At 37.1% G+C, this 20,822-nt stretch overlaps 1 protein-coding gene across 1 annotated transcript in view; it reads right to left on the reverse strand.

The window, feature by feature from the left end:
• chd5 (chromodomain helicase DNA binding protein 5) overlaps positions 1–20,822 on the reverse strand; it is a 46,099-nt gene that overhangs the window by 8,144 nt on the left and 17,133 nt on the right. Inside the window, exons 7-29 of the mRNA XM_083535205.1 lie at positions 20,626–20,752; positions 20,227–20,393; positions 17,980–18,201; positions 17,627–17,833; positions 15,972–16,183; positions 15,710–15,841; positions 15,511–15,619; positions 14,251–14,442; positions 13,304–13,504; positions 11,782–11,919; positions 11,419–11,540; positions 10,997–11,170; positions 9,402–9,543; positions 8,910–9,041; positions 7,597–7,714; positions 7,365–7,489; positions 6,903–7,140; positions 5,841–6,013; positions 3,944–4,118; positions 3,436–3,522; positions 2,374–2,462; positions 1,679–1,812; positions 1,336–1,480 (exon numbers count right to left, since the gene is read on the reverse strand). Coding sequence (XP_083391331.1) covers positions 1,336–1,480; positions 1,679–1,812; positions 2,374–2,462; positions 3,436–3,522; positions 3,944–4,118; positions 5,841–6,013; positions 6,903–7,140; positions 7,365–7,489; positions 7,597–7,714; positions 8,910–9,041; positions 9,402–9,543; positions 10,997–11,170; positions 11,419–11,540; positions 11,782–11,919; positions 13,304–13,504; positions 14,251–14,442; positions 15,511–15,619; positions 15,710–15,841; positions 15,972–16,183; positions 17,627–17,833; positions 17,980–18,201; positions 20,227–20,393; positions 20,626–20,752 — 3,561 coding nt within the window. The remainder of the gene's footprint in view (positions 1–1,335; positions 1,481–1,678; positions 1,813–2,373; positions 2,463–3,435; positions 3,523–3,943; positions 4,119–5,840; positions 6,014–6,902; positions 7,141–7,364; positions 7,490–7,596; positions 7,715–8,909; positions 9,042–9,401; positions 9,544–10,996; positions 11,171–11,418; positions 11,541–11,781; positions 11,920–13,303; positions 13,505–14,250; positions 14,443–15,510; positions 15,620–15,709; positions 15,842–15,971; positions 16,184–17,626; positions 17,834–17,979; positions 18,202–20,226; positions 20,394–20,625; positions 20,753–20,822) is intronic.

The following is a 20,822-nucleotide window of genomic DNA, read 5'->3' on the forward strand; positions in this document are numbered from 1 at the left end:
AGTAAAAATTACTCACATCTTTAATGTACAGTGGCAGAAGAATTAATCTTAACATTTGTACACCTTAATAACTGTACACCTAATAACAATTCTAAAAAAATAAAGTTGGAATGCTTTGTATTATATGTAAACACCTCTCACAAAACATTAGCAACTGGTCTCCTTCGGTCTCAGAAGTATACAGATTGTTGTTGAAAGAAGAGGGGATGCCACACATAGTCCTGTAGCAACTTTTTTAGATTGGATTAGATTAGATTAGATTAGATTAGATTGTATTGTTGTGCAAAGTACATGTACAGAGCCAATGAAATGCAGTTAGCATCTAACCAGAAGTGCATAAATGGCCTATTTACAATAAATAACAGTAAGATAAATAGGGTATGAGGTCCATATACACAGGGGTGAGTGTGATTAATGTACAGAAGGTGCAGTAGATAATAATATATGGTATATATACACTAATATACAATATACTGTGCAAAGATTATGCATAGATATACTGTACATGTCAGAAGACAATATACTCAAATGACATGATATAGTTATGTTATAGTTAAGTATGAATGAATGTATGATACAGTATATACAGTATAAATGTGGGTGAAATGTACAGTAGTGCACATGTGACTAATGGCAAAAAAAAAAAATTTAGTGGATAAGCAGTAAAATCACAGAAAATGACAATGCAGTATTGAATCAGCTGTTCAGAGCAGTAACAGCCACAGGAAAAAAAAAAACTATACTTCAGTCTGCTTGACATGTGGTGTGACCATCAAATTAAAAATTACTTTATTTTGTCCTTAAAATGTCCAAATTTTTTTTTCCTATTTAAACATTGCATATGTTTTCTATGTTGAATTGTAAATAAAACATGGCTTTATGAGATATGCAAATCATTGCATCGTGTTTTTATTCACAGTTTACATTTTTCCCATCTTTTTTGGAATTAAGGTTGAATATTTATTTGTTTGGTCAAAGTAAATCCTTATACTTATTACCTAGTTTGTTGCTTATAAAAAAAAAAAAAAATACATGCTTTAAAAAATTTAATAAAAAAAAGCCTACGTGTTTCCAAACGTTTGACAGGTGCTGCACGTATCCTACAAATTCCAACAATAACAGCAGCTTCACAAACATACTCAGAATTAGGAATCTTGTAATTAGTTATAACATTATTAAAAAATGAGTAAAAACATCAAAAAGGTTTGCTTACGTCAAGTTAAAAAATATATAGAAACTGAATAGTTCTAAATGAATTAAGGTGCAGCCAAAGCCAACCAGTACACACAATTTTCTAAAGCTTTAATCCTGCATCATAATCAAACGCTTTGTTACCTTTTTCCTCACGAGGGACATGACTCCAATCCGGGTAAGGACATGCTGTCGGGAAAGACCCTCTCTCGGCACTCCGTCCGCAAACGTCTCCGCCCCGTCTGCCCCCGGCTCACACAGGTGTCTCATAAACAGCGAGACGTACGCTCTGAAATTCACACCAAATATATCTGTGTAAATAAAATAACCTGCGTCTCTAAAAAAAAGAAATGGGAAACTGCAGAATTATTGGCACCCACACCAAATACACTAGAAAACCTATATATGGAAAACAGTGCATTTTTTTTTTATATTAACTTTATAATGACTTTTAATTTTAGTTCTAGTTTTTTTTAATTATTAACACCTGAACTCTTTTTCGCTTTTCCCCTTCAAGTCTCGGACCAACCAGTGGGAGTTGAAGGCGTCTTGAGGAGGCATACCCCAGCGCATGATGGCGTTCAGGAAGGCCTTTCTCTGTCGTGCATTAAAACCAAGTACCTGAATTGAAGTGAGATGAGAAATCAGTGAAATCACCATGTGCACCAGAAGAGACAACTGAATTCTCATTCACAGAGGTTGTGTGCAAAATATCAGATGTGATATAACAACATTTTGCCTACTGGTAATAATTGCATAAGTGCAGAAATAACATGAAAGTAGACAAATGTCTAGTTTTGACTAAATGATAACATTATCAGTACAAAGATTTATTTTGTTCGCTATAATAATGGCTAAAAATTAAAGAATTGTTCAGAAATGACATTATTGTAAATATAATCACTAAACCCTGCTTTAGCACTGAGCATTAAATACCCACAAGTTGGTTGAAAAAAATCGAGAGTAGTATTATAACACGCCAACAGATGGCAGCACACACGTACACACACTGTCACAGGGAGCGCCGACCTTGACATAAGTCACTGTGGAGCTGTGCAACTGGTTTTATTATATGCAGATAAATAAAGTGCTTTTTTAAAAGCAGGGCAAGTTTCTAAACTTTTTTATTCCACCTCGTACATCAACAACTACCGATGAGAGTAAAACCCTGATCATACACACCTCTATATTTCCTCCAACTCGAGCCAGCAGTGGAGGCAGTGGTTTGTCTCGGTCGCTTTTCAGCTGCCTGCGAGACTGTCGCCTTCCGCCTGCAAAGTGGTCCATTCAGGTCATTTTTAATGTTTGTAATATAAAATCGAACCATAGTGTGCAGGATCAATTCAAGATTGTATATCTGAGTGCAAAGGTGTGTGTAACTTTGGCAGAAGATCTTATTTATATATTATTTATTGATATATATTATCAAAATGTCTGTATTTTACTGATGTTCCTTTTAAATGTATTTACTGTGATAACTGGGTATCGATTGATGATGATTAGGTTTTTGTATGATTCTGTTTTCTTGTTACTCTGAGGTGCAATCACTTGGTGATACATGCAAACAGATAGATAGATAGATAGATAGATAGATAGATAGATAGATAGATAGATAGATAGATAGATAGATAGATAGATAGATAGATAGATAGATAGATAGATAGATAGATAGATAGATAGATAGATAGATAGATAGATAGATAGAGTCTTACAAAAGTTTAACATTTTCTAAATTGAATGTTTTTAAATTAAAATAAACACACTGGACAAAAAAATCTGTTTTTTTGACTAAAAAAGACTACAGAATGTCATGACTACAGAAATGTAAAGGTGGAAGCTCAGAGGTTAAGGTATTGAACTCTGGCTCAGAAGGTCACAAGTTTAAATCCCAGCACCAAAAAGCTGCAACTGCTGGGCCCTTAAGCAAGGCCCTTACTGTTCATCTGCTCAGTTATAAGTCACTCTATATAAGGGTGACTACTAAATACTAAAATGTATAAATAAATGTATATATATATATATATATATATATATATATATATATATATATATATATATATATATATATATAAAACTTTCAAATGCGGTATATTCCCGAAAGAAAAACAATAAATCTCTAATTCCCATAAAAGTTTATAGAAATTGAGAAGTTGTGAACGACACAAAAGAGGATATCACTAACAAACCACTCATGAAATGAGATATTTTTGAAAAGCGTGATTAATGTGTTTGAAATAAAAATACCTTCAGGTCGCTCCTCGAAATCTTCATCTTCATCCTCGGATCCCACTGAGTATTCCGACTGATTGTCTGAAAGATCGTCTTGCCATTCTGAGCCCGCACGCCCACCCACACATAGATACAGACAAAGACAAAGATATACACATACACACACACACACACACACACACACACACACACACACACACACATATACACTTAAGCATCTGACTGTAGGTGGCCCGACACTGTCTTCTCCTGTAACTGTAATATTATGATTTCAGTGCATTTTAATGCATCGATCTCTATCTATCTATCTATCTATCTATCTATCTATCTATCTATCTATCTATCTAGAGAGAGAGAGAGAGAGAGAGAGAGAGAGATAGAGAAAGAGAGTATATAGGTATATATGTATATGAGAGAGAGAGAGAGAGAGAGAGAGAGAGAGAGAGAGAGAGAGAGAGAGAGAGAGAGTATATATACATGTGTGGGTGTGTGTGTGTGCATGTGTGTGAGTGTATATATACACCTTGGTCCTCCTGAGACGTGTCGTTGTAGTTGACCTGCTTGCGGATGCGCTTGCCCTTCCCCAGATTGCGTGCCAGATCCTCCTGCTGCTGCTCGTAATGATGCCGCAGGAGTTTCTCCCAGTAGTCAGGATCCACATTCTCCTCCTGCTTAATGATCTCCCTCTGCACTTCCTCCTACAACAGGTCACACACGGAGCTAACAAGAAACTGCCTCTTGGGTCGAGTGCAGTGAATCTTCCCGATGTCATGTAGATAATTTATGTTCCCAGGGCAGGAAACATTTACCCCAGTGAGCAATTTAATCAATTTCCCCCTCGCCGTTAAACTGTATACCCAAAAGTATATGGACACCTGACCAGCACTTTTATGTGCTTTTTTTGAACATCCCATTTCAGATATAGACCTCTTTTTGCTGTCATAAAAAGCTATTCTATTGGGTTTAAGTCATACAAGGAACAAGGTGTCAGAGAAGTATGTGAGGGTGGTGCAGGACATGTATAAGGACAGTGTGACAGCAGTAAAGTGTGCAGTAGGAATGATAGACTGGTTCAAGGTGAAGGTTGGACCGCATCAAGGATCGGCTCTGAGCCCTTTCCTGTTTGCAGTGGTGACGGACACGTTGACAGACGAGGTCAGACAGGAGTCTCCGTGGACTATGATGTTTGCAGATGATATTGTGATTAGTGGTGAGAGTAGTGAGAAGGTGGAGAAGAGCCTGGAAAGGTGGAGGTACACGCTGGAGAGAAGGGGAATGAAAGTCAGTAGGAGTAAGACAGAGTACATGTGTGTGAATGAGAGGGAGGGCAGTGAAGTGATGCGGTTGCAGGGAGAAGAGATGGAGAAGGTGGCGGAGTTCAGGTACCTGGGGTCAACAGTGCAAAGTAATGGAGAGTGTGTTAGAGAAGTGAAGAAAAGAGTGCAGGCAGGGTGGAGTGGGTGGAGAAGAGTGATAGCAGGGGTGATTTGTGATAGAAGAGTATCTGTGAGAGTGAAAGGGAAAGTTTATAGGACTGTGGTGAGACCTGAGATGTTGTATGGTTTAGAGACAGTGGCATTGAGTAAAAGACAGGAGGTGGAGCTGGAGGTAGCAGAGCTGAAGATGTTAAGGTTTTCGTTGGGAGTGATGAGGATGGACAGGATTGAAAACGAGTTTATTAGAGGGACAGCACATGTAGGACGTTTTGGAGACAAGGTGAGGGAGGTGCAATTGAGATGTTTGGACATGTGCAGAGGAGGGACGGTAGGAGAATGCTGAGGATGAAGAAACCTGGCAGGAGGAGAAGAGGAAGGCCAAGGAGGAGGTTTGGGAGAGGCACATGTAGATAACAGAGTGCTATGAAGACGGATGATCCGCTGTGGCGCCACCCTAACAGGAGCAGCCGAAAGAAGAAGAAGAAGATAGAAGGACGAGGAATATTTGCGATACAAGGGTTTCGCTTATGTTATAGCAGCTATAGATGTTTCATTCCCTAATGGAAAGGATGCAGCTTATGAACAGTAAAATATATCAAAAATAATAAAGTACAAAAAAAATTATTAACATCTTCTAACTAATGAGATTCCTGAATTAAACACAACCTTGTCAGAACTTGGCCTTTTTTTATCTCTATGTCTTTCCTCTGTTACGCCACCAGATGTCGCCAGATGTGTTCTTGTGACCCCATTTGTTACTAATTACTCCCACTTGTATCCTATTAACCCCAGGGTATAAAAGCTCTCGTTTCTTGTCCGTCTTTTGTTTAGTCTTTTTTCTTACTTAATCTTTTTGATTTTTATAATAATAATAATAATGATAATTTCTGTAATCTATCAACTAAATCATCTTTTAGTTAGCAAATGTATCCCTGTAAAAAGGTTTGTTTGGTGCTAATGGAGAACCCGTGACGTGTCCCTCACCTCTCCGTCCTCCTCCCGTACCACATACTGAGCCACCTTGAAAGAGCTGAGGTATTCATTCATGTTCTGGATCTCGGTGTCTTCTGTGGCATCCTGACTGCGGTCCAACAGCTTGGAGATCGCGTTGTCGTCGTAGTGGATCACGTTACCTTCCTCTCCATCCTTACTGTCGCCTGGAGAAGACGATACACACATATGGTGATATTGCAGACTTCTCCAGCCATTTTATTTAATTTCTTTTAAAATAAAATATTGATCCCACACAGAAGTTGTTATTTCTTTGAATATCTCAGGATCACATGGGGCTTGTTAAAGACAGCTTGGTTATACCAAGGCTTAAACCCTGAGCTACCTCCATATGTAGTTCCTCTCCACACTGTTACCTCAAAACTGGAGGCACACAGCTGTATATGGTTTTTAAATGTAAAAGCATTAAATTTTCCCGTCCCTTCAACTTGGAGACCCGAACCTGTTTGTGCCCCTGTGCACAAAGCCAGCTCCATGAACATATGGTTAACATGGGCTGGAAGATTTTGTGTGACCTGCTATAGAGCTCTGACCTCAACCCTATTGAACACATTTGGAGTGAATTAGAACGCTTACTGCACCTGACTTTAATACCAACCCTCTCTACAAATAGTATAGAACGTTTTCCCAGAAGAGTGGGGATTATTAAAAGAGCAAATGGGGACTAAATGTGGAATGGGATGCTCAAAAAGCACATACCAAACTTATAGTCAGGTGTCCACAAACGTTTGTCCAAATAGTGTCGTAATAGTAGTATGAGTAAAAGTACAAGATGAACTATTAGTTGTAGTATTTGTAATAAAAGGAGGAGTAGGAGGAGTAAAAGTGTTAATAACAGAAGTAGCAGTAGTAATGTAATAAATGCTATTCATAGTTAAATGAACTTTCAGTACAATTCACATCTGGCATCGTTCTTAAAGCTGGATTTTAAAAACAAGCGGATTATTTTTGCTCGATTCTGATCTATTTATTTATTTGTACTGTAAAGTACCAGATTGTACATAACACGGAGAAAGAATTCCTTTTGAAACTTGCCGATAGCTTCAACATCGTCTTTAAAGAGCTCCTCTGTGCCAAACTTCAGGATGTCATCCAGCTCCTGCTTGGACATGGATCCTGTTTTGGAGCCCAAGCCTGGACGCACCACCAGATGTGTGAGCATCATCTTGCGCTTGGCCACCTGGGTAATCCGCTCCTCCACTGACGCCCGCGTCACAAAGCGATAGATCATCACTTTCTTATTCTGTCCGATTCGATGTGCTCGGCTGAACGCCTGCATGGAGAGACGAGAGACGAAAGACGGGTAGAATTATGGAGATGTGACCGATCGTTTAACGTGAATTAGCTGATAAACGTTTATAAAATACGACTGTAAAAAACGTATAATTTTATTTATAAGATTACTAGCTGTACAATAAGTGAAAGTGTGTGTGTGTGTGTGTGTGTGTGTGTATGTGTGTGTGTGTGTGTGTGTGTGTGTGTGTGTGTCTGTCTCACCTGAATGTCATTATGTGGGTTCCAGTCAGAGTCATAAATGATGACAGTGTCAGCGGTTGCCAGATTGATTCCCAATCCCCCAGCACGAGTCGACAGCAGGAAACAGAACTGCTGCGCTCCAGGAGCTTCACAAACACAAACAGTGGATCGATATCGAGGTGTTAATGTGCTAATAAGAGCAACGTCTCCCCCTGGTGGACGTGTGACTCAGCATCGAGTGCTTTCAGCTCACCATTGAAGCGATCGATGGCCTCCTGCCGCAGTCCTCCAGTTATCCCGCCATCAATACGCTCGTATTTATAGCCTTCGAACTCCAGGAAGTCCTCTAACAAGTCCAGCATCTTCGTCATCTGAAAGAAGATTCGTAGCAGGAAATCGACACAAATCCACAATCAACTACAGAGTGAAAAATTATTTTTTTACTTTGTACAGAACAATTTATACATTTTAGTTAATAGTAAGTTTAATGTTGTATTTTATTTAAAAATTCACTATAATTTCTGTAACCATTTTTGCAATTATTTGGCTTAAAATGTTAATAAAATGTAATATCAATAACATCTTTATGGTATAATGGTGAAAACCCAACGGTGTGGACATTTTTTTTTAGCCATTTATTATAATTAGTTTGTGTTTTAATTCTCCCTTTTTGCATCTACGACTCTGAATAAAATGAAACTATTATTTTATGTATAAATTGTTTGTTGTTTACTTATTAATATAACCTACATACATGGTAAGTAAAAAAAATATGTAAAATATAAACAATGCATTTTCTTTTTTATTTTGATATGTGTCTAATGGTTATTGTTAATATAATGTGCAGATTCTGATCATATTTAAATAAATAAAAAAGAATTATAATAAAAAAAATAGTGGTCAATATCTCTCATTAACAGTAATATACAGTATTTAGTAATATATATTATTTACAGTATATGTATTTATAACTAACTGTAGATGTATACAGATAACAAGATAACAGTTAAGTTCAATATTAACATATTACATAAAAATTCGTTGAATGTAAAATAGTCTTCAATACTGTAACATTATAATTATATATAACTATATGTTGGGTTTTTTTTCAAATAAAACACAATCAGTATAAACTCAAAAGGGAGGTCCTGGACTAAGAGGGCACTCTTTTTCGGGAAGAACAACTGTTTGTCGATTTCTTTTGTTCCCTCAGCCTCTTATTAACATGCAGATTTATGCGCAAGATCGGGGCGAGGAGACAAGCGGGTGGCGAATTAGAAAGAAAGTCAAATTAGAAGGAAATGAGCCGCAGCTGCTTTAAACCCAGCGTCATCCCATTAGATTAATGCGCAAGCAGCATAATAGTGTAAAAGAAACGTGTTTTGGGAATAAATAATACGTGAAAATAAATACAGCAGTGACCTTTTGTCATCGAAAGATGAATGCGCTCGGTTCTCATTCCTCACACTGACAGTAATTAATCACCCGCTCACAAATAAGGTGCACAGGAGGAAAAGTAAACTGTGGCTCTACATCCATTTTTGTTTTGTTGTTTTTGGTGATAACCTGTGAGAAAATAAGGACACGATGTCCGTCGTCTTTCAGCTTCTTGAGCATTTTCTGAAGCAGAGTGAGTTTCCCCGAGGACTTCACCAGCAGGTTCCCATCGTACGAGCCGTTTGGTAACACAGGGGCCTCCTGTGAAATGAATCGATCGAACGAAAGATCATGTTCTAATATGCCAAGAAATCACAAACAGTAAAAGTATAAAAGCTAAACTGTTTCCTGCTTGCAATGTTACAATCAACTCAAAAATTATTGGCACCCTATGATAAAAAAAAACAACACAAAAATCATATAAAATAAACAATATAGATAGAATGAATTGATATGATATTTATAATATTAATCGCAAAGGTGCCATTACTTAAGTTTTTTCACTTGAGAGAATGTTTGTTCATTTCAGTTGCCGGTGTCAATCATTTTAAAACAATATCCTTTTTTATTCTTTAAACACACACACACACACACACACACACACACACACACTAAACTTACCACTGCTGCCACAGGGAACAGGTACGGGTGGTTGCAGCATTTCTTCAGGTCCATCATGATGTTGAGAAGAGAAACCTGGTTTCCGCCTCCTTTGGAGTTCAGAGCCTCGAAGTTTCTCGTCAAGATGAACTTGTAATATTTCCTGCACGTAGGGTTTCCAAACAAATAAATCAAAAAGGCTACGAATGCACAACAAATGGTTAAAAAGGGTCAATTCAAGCTGTGTGTGATATCTCAGTGGTTAAGATATTGGACTTTGGATTGGACGATCGTGAGATCTACCAATCTCCTATGCCTTAAGCAAGGCCCTCCACTGCTTAGATATATAAATGAGATAGTTGTAAATTAAGCTGGATAATCTGCCAAATGCCATAAATGTAAATGAACTATTGGCAGTAGTATTGGTAATAGCAGTGGAAGGCCATCAGGGCCACCAACGCCTTTTCTGCAGGTCTAAGCTATATCAGAATCACAGCCTTCAATACATTTTTTGTCCATTAATATATATTTAATTATCCCAGTTTCTGTCAGCAGCAGTGCACCTAAGTGTCTGTATACATTAGTGTTTCTATCCAATCAGATTTCACCCGTCACATTAAGTGTTGAAGGGGTGAAAGGAATTCGCCGTAAGCAATTTCACCACTACGGAAGCTGTTGCTTTAAAAATCAGACTGCAACTTGTTTACTACGATGTCCCACTAGAACATGCCCAAACACGTCAGCATTTTCACGTCCTTTGGTTGGACGGTCAGATTGGATAGTCACACTTGCAACCCGCATCTGTAGCAAACTGCACACGTTTAAAGAATCTCGTAGGGATTTAATTGTTGTTTTTTCATTCCACATTTACAATATGAACTATTTGAGAAGAGCTGACATTGCGAGGAAAGGTCAAAAGAGTTCAGATCAGGTGTTGTGCTTTTTCAACAAACATTTTTTATTTGCACAGAAACGCACAATTTGAGATAATTGGACATAATGTGTGCGAGCGGTGCAGCTGTGGCTACAGTGAAAGGAGACTTGCTGAATTGATTTTATTGGGTTTCTTTTTAGTCTTTTTAGATCTCTGTCTGTGATATCGCTCTGTTATAACGCGTATCTGTATAGTATTGATGGTTTCTATAGCCGCGGTGTCATAATGATTGCACTAAGAGGTGGATTGGAAGCCTAGGTGAGTAGTAGTAGGAGTATGTAGTAGTAATAGTAATATATAGTAACAGTAGGATTAGTACTAAGAATAATAGCAATAACAGTGGTAAGAGTAATTAACTATTATCTAACAAAAGCCCTGTGAATAGTTATTAATATTAATATACTAGTACTGGTAGTATAGTAGTATTATTACAAACAGCAGTACTTAAAGTAATAGTAGAAAAAGTACTAGTTGTAGTGGTTGAACTGATATTAATAGTAGGAATAGTACTACTAGTTACAGTAATGGTAGAAGTGGCATATATTAGTAATGCTACTATTAGCAATATTACTAGCAGTAGTAATATTGCTAATAGTAGCATTACTAATATGTTTTTTTTTAAATAGCAATTGCTGTAGTATTTGTACTTAATTAATGAATAAATTAATGAACGAGTTCTCACTTCTGCATAGGGCTGAGCTCCACACGCACAATCAGCTCCGTTTTTGCCGGCATGTTCTTGAAGACGTCGGCCTTCAGCCTCCGCAGCATGTGGGGTCCCAACAGGTCATGCAGCTTCTTAATCTGATCTTCTTTAGAAATGTCTGCAAACTCCTCAAGAAATCCCTCCAGATTACTGCACACACCAAACACACACCCCATTAGCTTCTGGCTAATATATTTATACTTTTTAAAGCTTACAATGTCTTATTAGCGTAGCACTTTTCCTGAAAAAACTTATATGTATATATGTAGTATATATAATTACAATTAAAATAACATTTGCATTTTTTTTTTTACATCATTTAAAGCTGAACTTGACAGTATATGGTCAGATTTTGTGGAGATCTGATGGTGTGTAAACTACTTTTCATGCACTCTTACTTGAAGCGTTCTGGAGTGAGGAAGTTCAGCAGATGGAATAACTCTTCCAGATTGTTTTGCAAAGGCGTGCCGGTCAGGAGTAGTTTGTAGTAAATCTTATAGTTATTTAGAATTCTGAAAAACTGGGAAAAAATAGTCATGCAGAACGATCCTTAAAAAAACCCACAGTCAAGTGTTCCTGTTTTATGTCACAATGTTGCTAAAGTCTCTATAATGGTGGTTAGAATTGTCCAAACCAAGTACAAAGAGTAGTGTTTAGCAAAAAAAAAAGTCTAATATGCAATTATTAAACATTTTCAAATAAGTGCACACATGGCGTTTTATTCCTCACTATATGGTTTTTATGTTGTCTATAATCTATACCTTAGACTGGTTATTCTTCAGCCTATGAGCTTCGTCCACGACCAGACATGCCCAAGTGATGGAGCCCAAAATAGCCTGATCAATAGTGATCAACTCGTACGAGGTCAACAGCACGTGGAACTTCACCGGCGTGTCTTTCTGTGTTGATAGACAAAACCACATAATCCTTGGACTAAATGCTAATTTTTCGACATGAATATATTCGGATGGTAATCTAACTGAGGGATTTTTTTTACATTTCCATTATTAGAACTAGTAGCAATAACAATAAAAGAAGTAGTTGTTTTAAGAACAGCTGTACAAGTAGTAGTAAAATGGATAGTAGTAGAAGTAGTAGAAAAAGTTTAGTATAAATAATAGTAGTACCGTTCATATTCATATTAGTAGTAGTTGCAGAGGTAGAAGTAGCAGTACAAGTAGTAGTAGCACTAATATAAAGAGTAGTAGCAAAATATTTGTAGTGATGGAAATAGTTTTAGTAGAAACATTAGTACTAGGCAGTACTATTTGTATTTGTAGTAAAAAAAGGATAGTAATAGTAATAATAGGAATAGAAGGAGAAGGAATAGTGGCAGAAGAAACACTAGTACTCATAGTAATAGAACTGATATTAGCAGTAATAGACGTAATAGTGTTAGCAGAAGTAGTAAAAACAACAGCAGTACTAATAGTATAATAGTATATAGAATATAGTATAAATAGTATTAGTAGCACTGATATTAATAGTAGTAGTAATGGTAGTTGTAGGAGGAAAAGGAGGATTAATAGTAGATTAGCAGAGGATTAACAACAGCAGTATTGATAGAAAAAGTAGTAATTATTGTAGTAGTATATTAATGATAATATTAATAATAGGAGGGAGAATATCAACAGCAGCATTCAAAATAATAGTAGCAAAAGGTACTAGGTAGTAAAATTGTAGTAGTAGTAGTGGTAGTAGTAGTAAGAGAATTGATAATAATAGTAGTAGTAATAGTAGAAACAACAGCAGTACTAAAAGTAATAGTAAAAGTAGTTGTGTTATGGTAGTACTAGAAGGTAGTAGTAGAAACAATAGCAGCACAAATAGTAATAGTCTAAAAATGGCTAGTAGCAGAGGAGAAAATGTACCTGTATTTTACAGTTGTCTTTGCGGGAGCTGATAAACTCTAGTTAATTTATTGGACTGTGTCTCATTGAGGAATTTACTTAGAAATTAAAGGAATCAAGACGTTCAATTACAATCTTATTGGGGGTCTCAATCTCAAGTCTCCTACAGTACAGTGTTTGTGAGTTGAGCAATGAAAAAAATCGGGAAAATTGCCCTCATGGGACATGCAACAGAAAATCAGAAGAAAAAAACAAAAACAATGGCACGAAGTAAAATTATAAACCGGCATAACACACACAGTAAAAGCGCCATCTGCCCTCTTCCACATACCTGAACTCACTACTGATTACAGTCCCTGTGATCTGTAATACTGAGCATGTGCGAACTTTTGCACTCAGCTATGCGTCTCATGGATTATTGTGCATGTTCTACCTTCATGCGGAAAACTTTGCGTCCTGATTTGACTGCGCTGTCCTCGAACGTGAACTCGTTCTCGCGTATCACCGCCCGACTGTCTTTATCGCCCGTGTATGTCACCACGTAGAAATCCGGAGCCCACATCTCAAATTCTCGCTCCCAGTTAATGATGGTGGACAGTGGAGCGCTGACCAAGAACGGTCCTTTAGAGTGACCCTGAACAGAAAAAAAAAGAGAGAAAAAGAAAGGGATTAATAATAATGACATTCGTCTATTAATTAATTGTATAGCTTCCACTGTACAAGCAATGCACCATTATATGATTATGTACTTTCCATTTTTTTTACTTTCTAAATAGAGTTTAGCGCACCTCACAGTCTAACAAGGAAGGTTGGTAGCTTAGTGGTTAAGGCATTAGACTTATCTGAAGGTCGTAAATTCAAATCCCAGTCACACCAAGCTGCTACTCCTGGGCCCCTGAGCAAGGCTCTTAACCTCATAGCTGCTCAGTTGTATGAATAAGATTAAATGTAAGTCGCTTCGTATAAGGTCGTCTGCCAAATGGCGATAAAGTAACAATGGTGATTGCCAAAGTTCACCTTGAGACACATTACATTCTAGAAAGCATTTGATTGGACAAAAAAAAAACCTAATGAGAAGCTGCAGAATGATATCATCACAAATGCCGATTCGTAAATGCGGTAGAGAAACTCTATGAATTTTGAATGCATAGATCTAAATGCAAATGTTGCCGTTGTTTTTTGCCGCAAACTATCTCTCAGAAAATCTCCAAGGCTAACATATTTATACTAAACGCCACAAAACTTCCATTATGATTTCATGGAGACTTGTTAATGGTCGTGTTTTTTCAGGCTTTGGGACTCTGAAGTCTTACTTAAAGGAGGAAAGTTATAATTAAAGAAGCAAGAAGTCAAGAAAAGAGAGACTTGATCAGAGTGTACCTCTTTATAAAGCGAGTACAGGAAGACAATTGTCTGCACTGTCTTGCCCAGTCCCATCTCATCAGCCAGGATCGTATCGGTTCCCTGTGCCCAGGAGAAACGCAGCCAGTTGAGACCCTCCAGCTGGTACGGGTGCAGAGTTCCTCCTGTAGCATCGATGTACCAGGGCTGCTGCTCAAATTTAACAGTGGGCTGTAAACACACACACACACACACACACACACACACACACACACACACACAGGAAATGGTCTAAAAATAACACTTGTACACTGTTCACTATTCTTAGCTTTGAAACCAAGTTTAAAAGTAATATTACTCTGCAAAAATGTAATATAAATCCCAAAAATAGTGGCAAAAAGTTGCATGTGATGCAACCGATCTAGAAGATAAATTATTATCACTTCCAAGCTAATTATATTTCTAAAGCATTTTATTCTGCTTGTAACACAACAGTTTGACATTAATTATTTATTTATGAATGAACAACACATTTTACTCTCCATAATCCATTCATAGCTATATTCTCTGTAAAATAAATAAATAAATAAATAAATAAAGAGATTTGTCCTGTTAATAATTATGCTATAGCAGTCTATAAAAACCTCACCATCCTCTCAATTTATCAATACAATTTTAATAATACAAATAATTTACAAGATATGGTATGTGCGTTCTAAACATCCCGTTCCTATTTTGGTCCTCATTTTATATTATGAAATGACCTAAATAACCTCCTAACCTGTTATAATACCCTCCAATGTTCTGGGAAGATGTTCTACTAGCTTTTGCTTGTTGAGGTTTGTATTCATTTATGTAGGTGAGGTGAGCAGGGGTGCAGTTAGTTCTCTAATTCATCCCAAACGTGTTTGATAGGGTTGATTTTAGAGCTCTATAACAGCAGATCTTACATCTTATAGTTCAAGTGAAGAGAAAATGTGATGCTACTGCACCCAAGGACATCCTATACAACTGGGTGCCTCCAATTCTGTGGTAAAAATTTGGTGAAGAGTAACATATTGTCATAATACTTCTGTATATATATATATATATATATATATATATATATATAAACATTTGTTTTGTTTCATTCAAAAAAATGTGTCCAAGTACAAAATATTGTGGGATGAAAACTTTATTTTTAGAACTGTTCCCAAAAAAAAAAAAGAAAAATGGGGCATTGTAACTGGAACAGAACATCAAGGTTGAATGTAGGACTGATTTAACAGTTTCAATAGTAAATTTAAGAAATGCACTTACATCCACAACTGGAGTCTCAGGAGGAGGTTCTCTCCTCTTCACTTCCTCTTTCAGCCTCTTTCCTTTTCTCACCACTAGGGGACGATGGTCTTCACCCAGCATTTGCTCCCTTTAAACAAACGGTCCCAAAATTATACGATTTGTATTAAATTTAAGTGTGGTTTATTATATATAACATCCTAAAATTCTTCAAATTTACCGGTGGTCCCAGTAGGCATGTTTAAAACTCTCGTATTCAGGGACGTCAAAGTCGTCGATCTCCCAGGTGCACTGGTCGTATGGCAAATCTCTCCATTTGATCAGGTAGTGAACGTCACCATCTTTGTCAAAACTGCACGATGCATGCAGACAACACAAATACTGTATATTGGATGTAGTACACAATATATACACATTAAAACACATCATGGTTTTAAATATATAAAAACAGACCATAGGTGCTAATGAAAGCCTTTTCGAACCTGTGGTTGAGAATCCGGTGGATGATTAGCCATTCAGGCTTAATCCCGTAGCGATAAAAACGCTCTTCCATAGCGGCATACTGAGGGTCTTTGCTCTTCCTCTTCTCATTGTTGAGCTCTTCTTCACCGGAGCCGTAGTCGAAGGGTGGAGGTTCGTCCATGTCGTTCTTCCGCTGGTAATTCCTATACATGACTGTGTGATAGAGCTCCAACTACAGACAAGAACAAAGTAACCGGGTAAAATAGAAGAAAAAAAAAACCTTATATAGTTTATTTTCACCGAACAATATAATTTAGAGGGATTATAATATTAGAAAAAGTAATATAGAAAAAAAAACCTATTAGAAATGACAGTCATAATCAACAGATTTTTTGGTTCATTCAGATTTATCACATCAAATGTAGAATTTGTCAGAAAAGTGTTTTTATAATTTTTGAGAGTTCATATTGTGTTATAGAATGAATTGTCACAAAATTTGATCAAACAAAAAAAAAATTCAGAGTTGAAAAATTTTACAGCCCAAAAAAGAATGCACAATATTCTCTAAACATAAAAGATTTGCACAAAGACCAATGATTTTTTTCTCTTTTGAGAAATCATAAGTAGTATACTACATAAATTAGTATATTACAGTATTTCTACTGACAATTGCTAATGAATGTAATATATATATATATATATATATATATATATATATATATATATATATATTATTTGGGCTGTCAATTGAATTAAATATTTAATCGCACCATAATTGCACATTTTAATGTTCTAAATGTACCTTAAATGAATACTTTTCCATTTTTTTAATACTCTAATTAACATGGCCATGAACAAATATTTAGGCTTTTGCAAATGTATGTTTATTATTAGTGAAACTCAACATAGAGCATAAAGACAAAAAATTCTTGTAAATGTTTTACGGCAATTATGGTGTTTTAAATTACGTAAATCATCAGGATGCCAAATGGAATTTTTGCTATGTTTCCACACGGACGGTTTTAATTGCCGGATGTGTGCATCATGGCGGATTTGGGTGCTTGATTTGAGACTTGCCGCATCAGTGAAACAAATGTTTAGTGATAATTTCTTTTATATCTAACCCATCAGGCATAACATTATGACTGTTGAGTGAATAACACAAATGATCTCTTCATTATTTTACCAGTTAGTGGCTGGATATATTTATTAGGCAGCAAGTGAACATTTTGTTCTCAAAGTTGACGTGTTAGAAACAGTGTAAATATTTGAGCGAGTTTGACGAGGGCCAAATTGTGGCGGCCGAGGCTCATTGATGCACGTAAGGAGCGAAGGCTGGTCATAAGGTGTATATACGGTATATTGTGGTCAATCATCATAGTGTCATTCATTTTTTCAATGGAAGTGACAATAGTACAGTATGTTTTAAGTTGAATAGACTACCACAAACACAAACTTATACATTAGGGATTATTTTATATGCACTACACTTATAAATTCATATTTTATAAACTCTTTATGTCTGTAAAGTTGCTTTGGGACAATTTCCATTGTTAAATAGAAATAATATGAAGTGAAAAGTTGAAATGCACTCATAAAACCCACTGAGAGGGTGAGCGCCGAGGGTGAAACAAGGTATAATGTAATGTTCAAAATAATTAAATATTTTCATCACCTGTAGCTCGCTGACCCAGGAACAGTGCCAGTAAGACAAACCTGCCCATTTCACAAACAGCAGCCTCTCAGGATGCCCCTTTAGTGGAGGTTTGACTGGAATGTCCTCCTTTTTACCATCCTGAGTAGAGAGGGGCTCGGGGGGCAAAGGTGGATCCCCCCACATCCAGTGCAGAATCTTCTGGACTTTCCCTTTAAGTGGAGGGCACTGGGGAAAGAACACATCATATCAAGTGGTCGCTCAGTGGTTATGACATCATTTGCAAATTCTCACAAAAATATGTGTTACGTGTACACAATTTATCACAATCAAGTATAAAAACTACATAGGTATACGGGTGTGTGTTTTCCCACCATGCACCGTGGGCACAGCCACTCTCCATTAGGGATCTCGGGAAGAGGCGGGTTCAGGCAGTGGATGTGGTAGGAGGAAGGACACGTATCACAGCACAGCAGCTCTCCACCATCTTTGCACACTCGACAGAACTCCATGTGGTCATCCTCCTCCTCTCCTGCAGCTCCTTCTTCTTCCTCCTCATCGTCGTCCTTCGCTTCCCACTGAATTCCCTCCTTCTCCTGAATACCGGAAGTGGTTATAATGTAGCAAAGAATGACACAAACAAAGACTTAGATTTTTAGGTCACAATTTATAATCCTAACAGTTTATATACGTCAAACAGAAACTAACTGGTTTTAGAAATGTTTTGCAACAATCACCGAATAAAAACTGCATGTTCTGCATAAAAATGGTACGGCGATCATAGGAAAATTATTTTAGGAAACTTGGAATAGAAACGTATTATATAAAGTTATATTAAATTACTTTATATAATAACGTGCTCCAATGGCCAAATTCCCCACACTGCAGAGCGTAAAGTTCATGAGCCTCTTTAATGGGTGGAGCTAGAAAGGGTCAAGATAAATGTCCAATGGAGTTCAGGTTTGAGATATATATATATTTAACGTATGACTTTATACTGTTCAGTGATATGAAGTTCAGGTTTAGGGGGTAAGAATTAGGGTTAGTATTAGACTTATAATTGGATCAGATCCGGCTCAATCCCCTGGACCTTTGGTTCTGCATCAAGGCAGGACTTTTACATAAGACAAACCATGATGAATATTTTATTACAGATGTCACCCTGAGAGAACAACATTGTCCCGGTAGTGACATTATTGTCAACCGCTTGGATCTCTTTCTGCCGCAGGCCGTTACCTTAAACATTTTTACGCAGACCGACAGGCAATGACAAGGCGAAGTAAGTCTTCCTGATTTATTTCCAGTTGCATGGAATCCATGCAGCCTCAAGTTCTCCTTATTCCTATCACTGCTGCCGGTGCAGTTATCTGAAACTAATTATATGGCGTGCTACAGAGAGAGTCTTTTACGTTTCTATTCCATTTGCCCCCCTCGGGGGGGAAATACAGTTTAATTTAATTCAATTCAAAGTACAAAATGCAACGGAAGTCATGCCGACACGCTTCCACTTGAGCTAATAGTCACTTGAAAAGAGATTTGTAAAGCAATAAACGTGAAGTAAAACAAATAGCACGTGTCATTTTCCTGACAAGCAGAGTTGCAATAACAATAACAGCGCAATAACACGAGAGATTTTTTTCCGAGTGTTTTTCAATAAAATGTGGATCTTTTACCAAAGATGATCGAAATTAAAGAAAAGAATGAAACACAACAGGGTGTGTAGTCAGAGGGAAAAAGTCTCAGACTGTGTCCATGTTTTACCAATTTGCTAAATATTTATTAATATAATAAATTAATAAATATAATTATTAATATTACTATTACTATTTATCTATTTATAGTTACAATGGATTTTGAAACTGGGAAATTGAAAGAGTTGTAAAAAATAATTAAAACCCAGGAAAGATTCAGTAATTTTAGCCGACTTCCTCCATAAATAGAAGGGAACGTCAATATACACTATATGAACGAAAGTTTATGAACACCTGACCACGAAATTGGTATGAACCAAACCAAAGTTCCCATGATCCAATTTCTGAACATCAAATTACACATTTAGTACCTATTTGCCCATATAATAACCTCCACTCTTCTGGGAAGATCTTTCACTAGATCTTGGAGTGTGCTTTTGGAGATTTGTGCTCATAGGAGGGCACTAAAGATCTCCCTCTTCAATCGAAGTAAACGATATCTTCACTGTATTTTTTGTGCACTGGAGAAATTTCATGTTGAAACAGATTTTGATCCTCTATTTCAAGTAAAAAAATGAATGAAAAAGTCAAGTGCCCCGATACTTTTGACCAGACAGTATATAAACAATTTCACATGGTTAAAAAGTTGTATATGTGGAATCTACAAAACCTGTGAATGTAAAACATGAAGCAAGCATAGAGCAGAAAAGTAGGCGGAGTTAAGAATGGCCAAAATGCTGCTAAACGTGGCAACGTAATGACGAGTAACATAAAAATTATGTGGGCTTCTACACAGTACTTAAAAGTCCCAATTTTTAGGGATAAAATCACACAGTAATTTGAATACAAAATTTGTACAGCTGTGCTCCAGTGCAAGAATTATTCGTAAATAAATAAATAAATGTGAATTTAAAGAAAAAATCGACTCACGCAGTGAGGGCAGCTCCATCTGCCCTCGGGGGCCTTCTCCAGCTCGGGCTCCAGACACACAAGGTGATAGGCTCGAGGGCAAGTGTCACACAGGATGATTTCACCGCCCTGCTGACACACCTCGCAATAATCCTGGTGGTCCGTCTCATAGCCGTCTCCGTCTTCTCCTTCACCCAGGGGTAAAACCAAGAGCACAGCCATGCAATCAGAAAAAATGTACACATACATGTTCGAAGAGAAAAGAAAAAAATGAAAGTCAAAGTAACAAATCAGTGAATTTGAAGTAATTCACATACTCGTCATTTTCAATCGACCTTTCTTTGATGTCTTTTTGCACGCACACCTTGAGACCGTAAAGCTATAAATAAAAGAAACATGTGTAGAAAATGATCTTGTTACTTTTCCTCTTTTTGCGTCCTCGTCTCGGTTTCTTCTTGGGTACCCCCGAGGCGTCGGAGCGAATGGAGGCACTGTGAATGCTGATGTCATCGAAGTCGGAGAAATCATCTAAGAAATCGTCTTCGCTCTGTCGGGGGGAAAAGAAGGAAACATCATAAATACCACTGCGTGAGTAGAAAATGTACATTATAAGTATC

The sequence above is a fragment of the Silurus aristotelis genome, assembly GCF_946808225.1.
Source record: "Silurus aristotelis genome assembly, chromosome: 29".
NCBI classification, from domain to species: Eukaryota; Metazoa; Chordata; class Actinopteri; order Siluriformes; family Siluridae; genus Silurus; species Silurus aristotelis.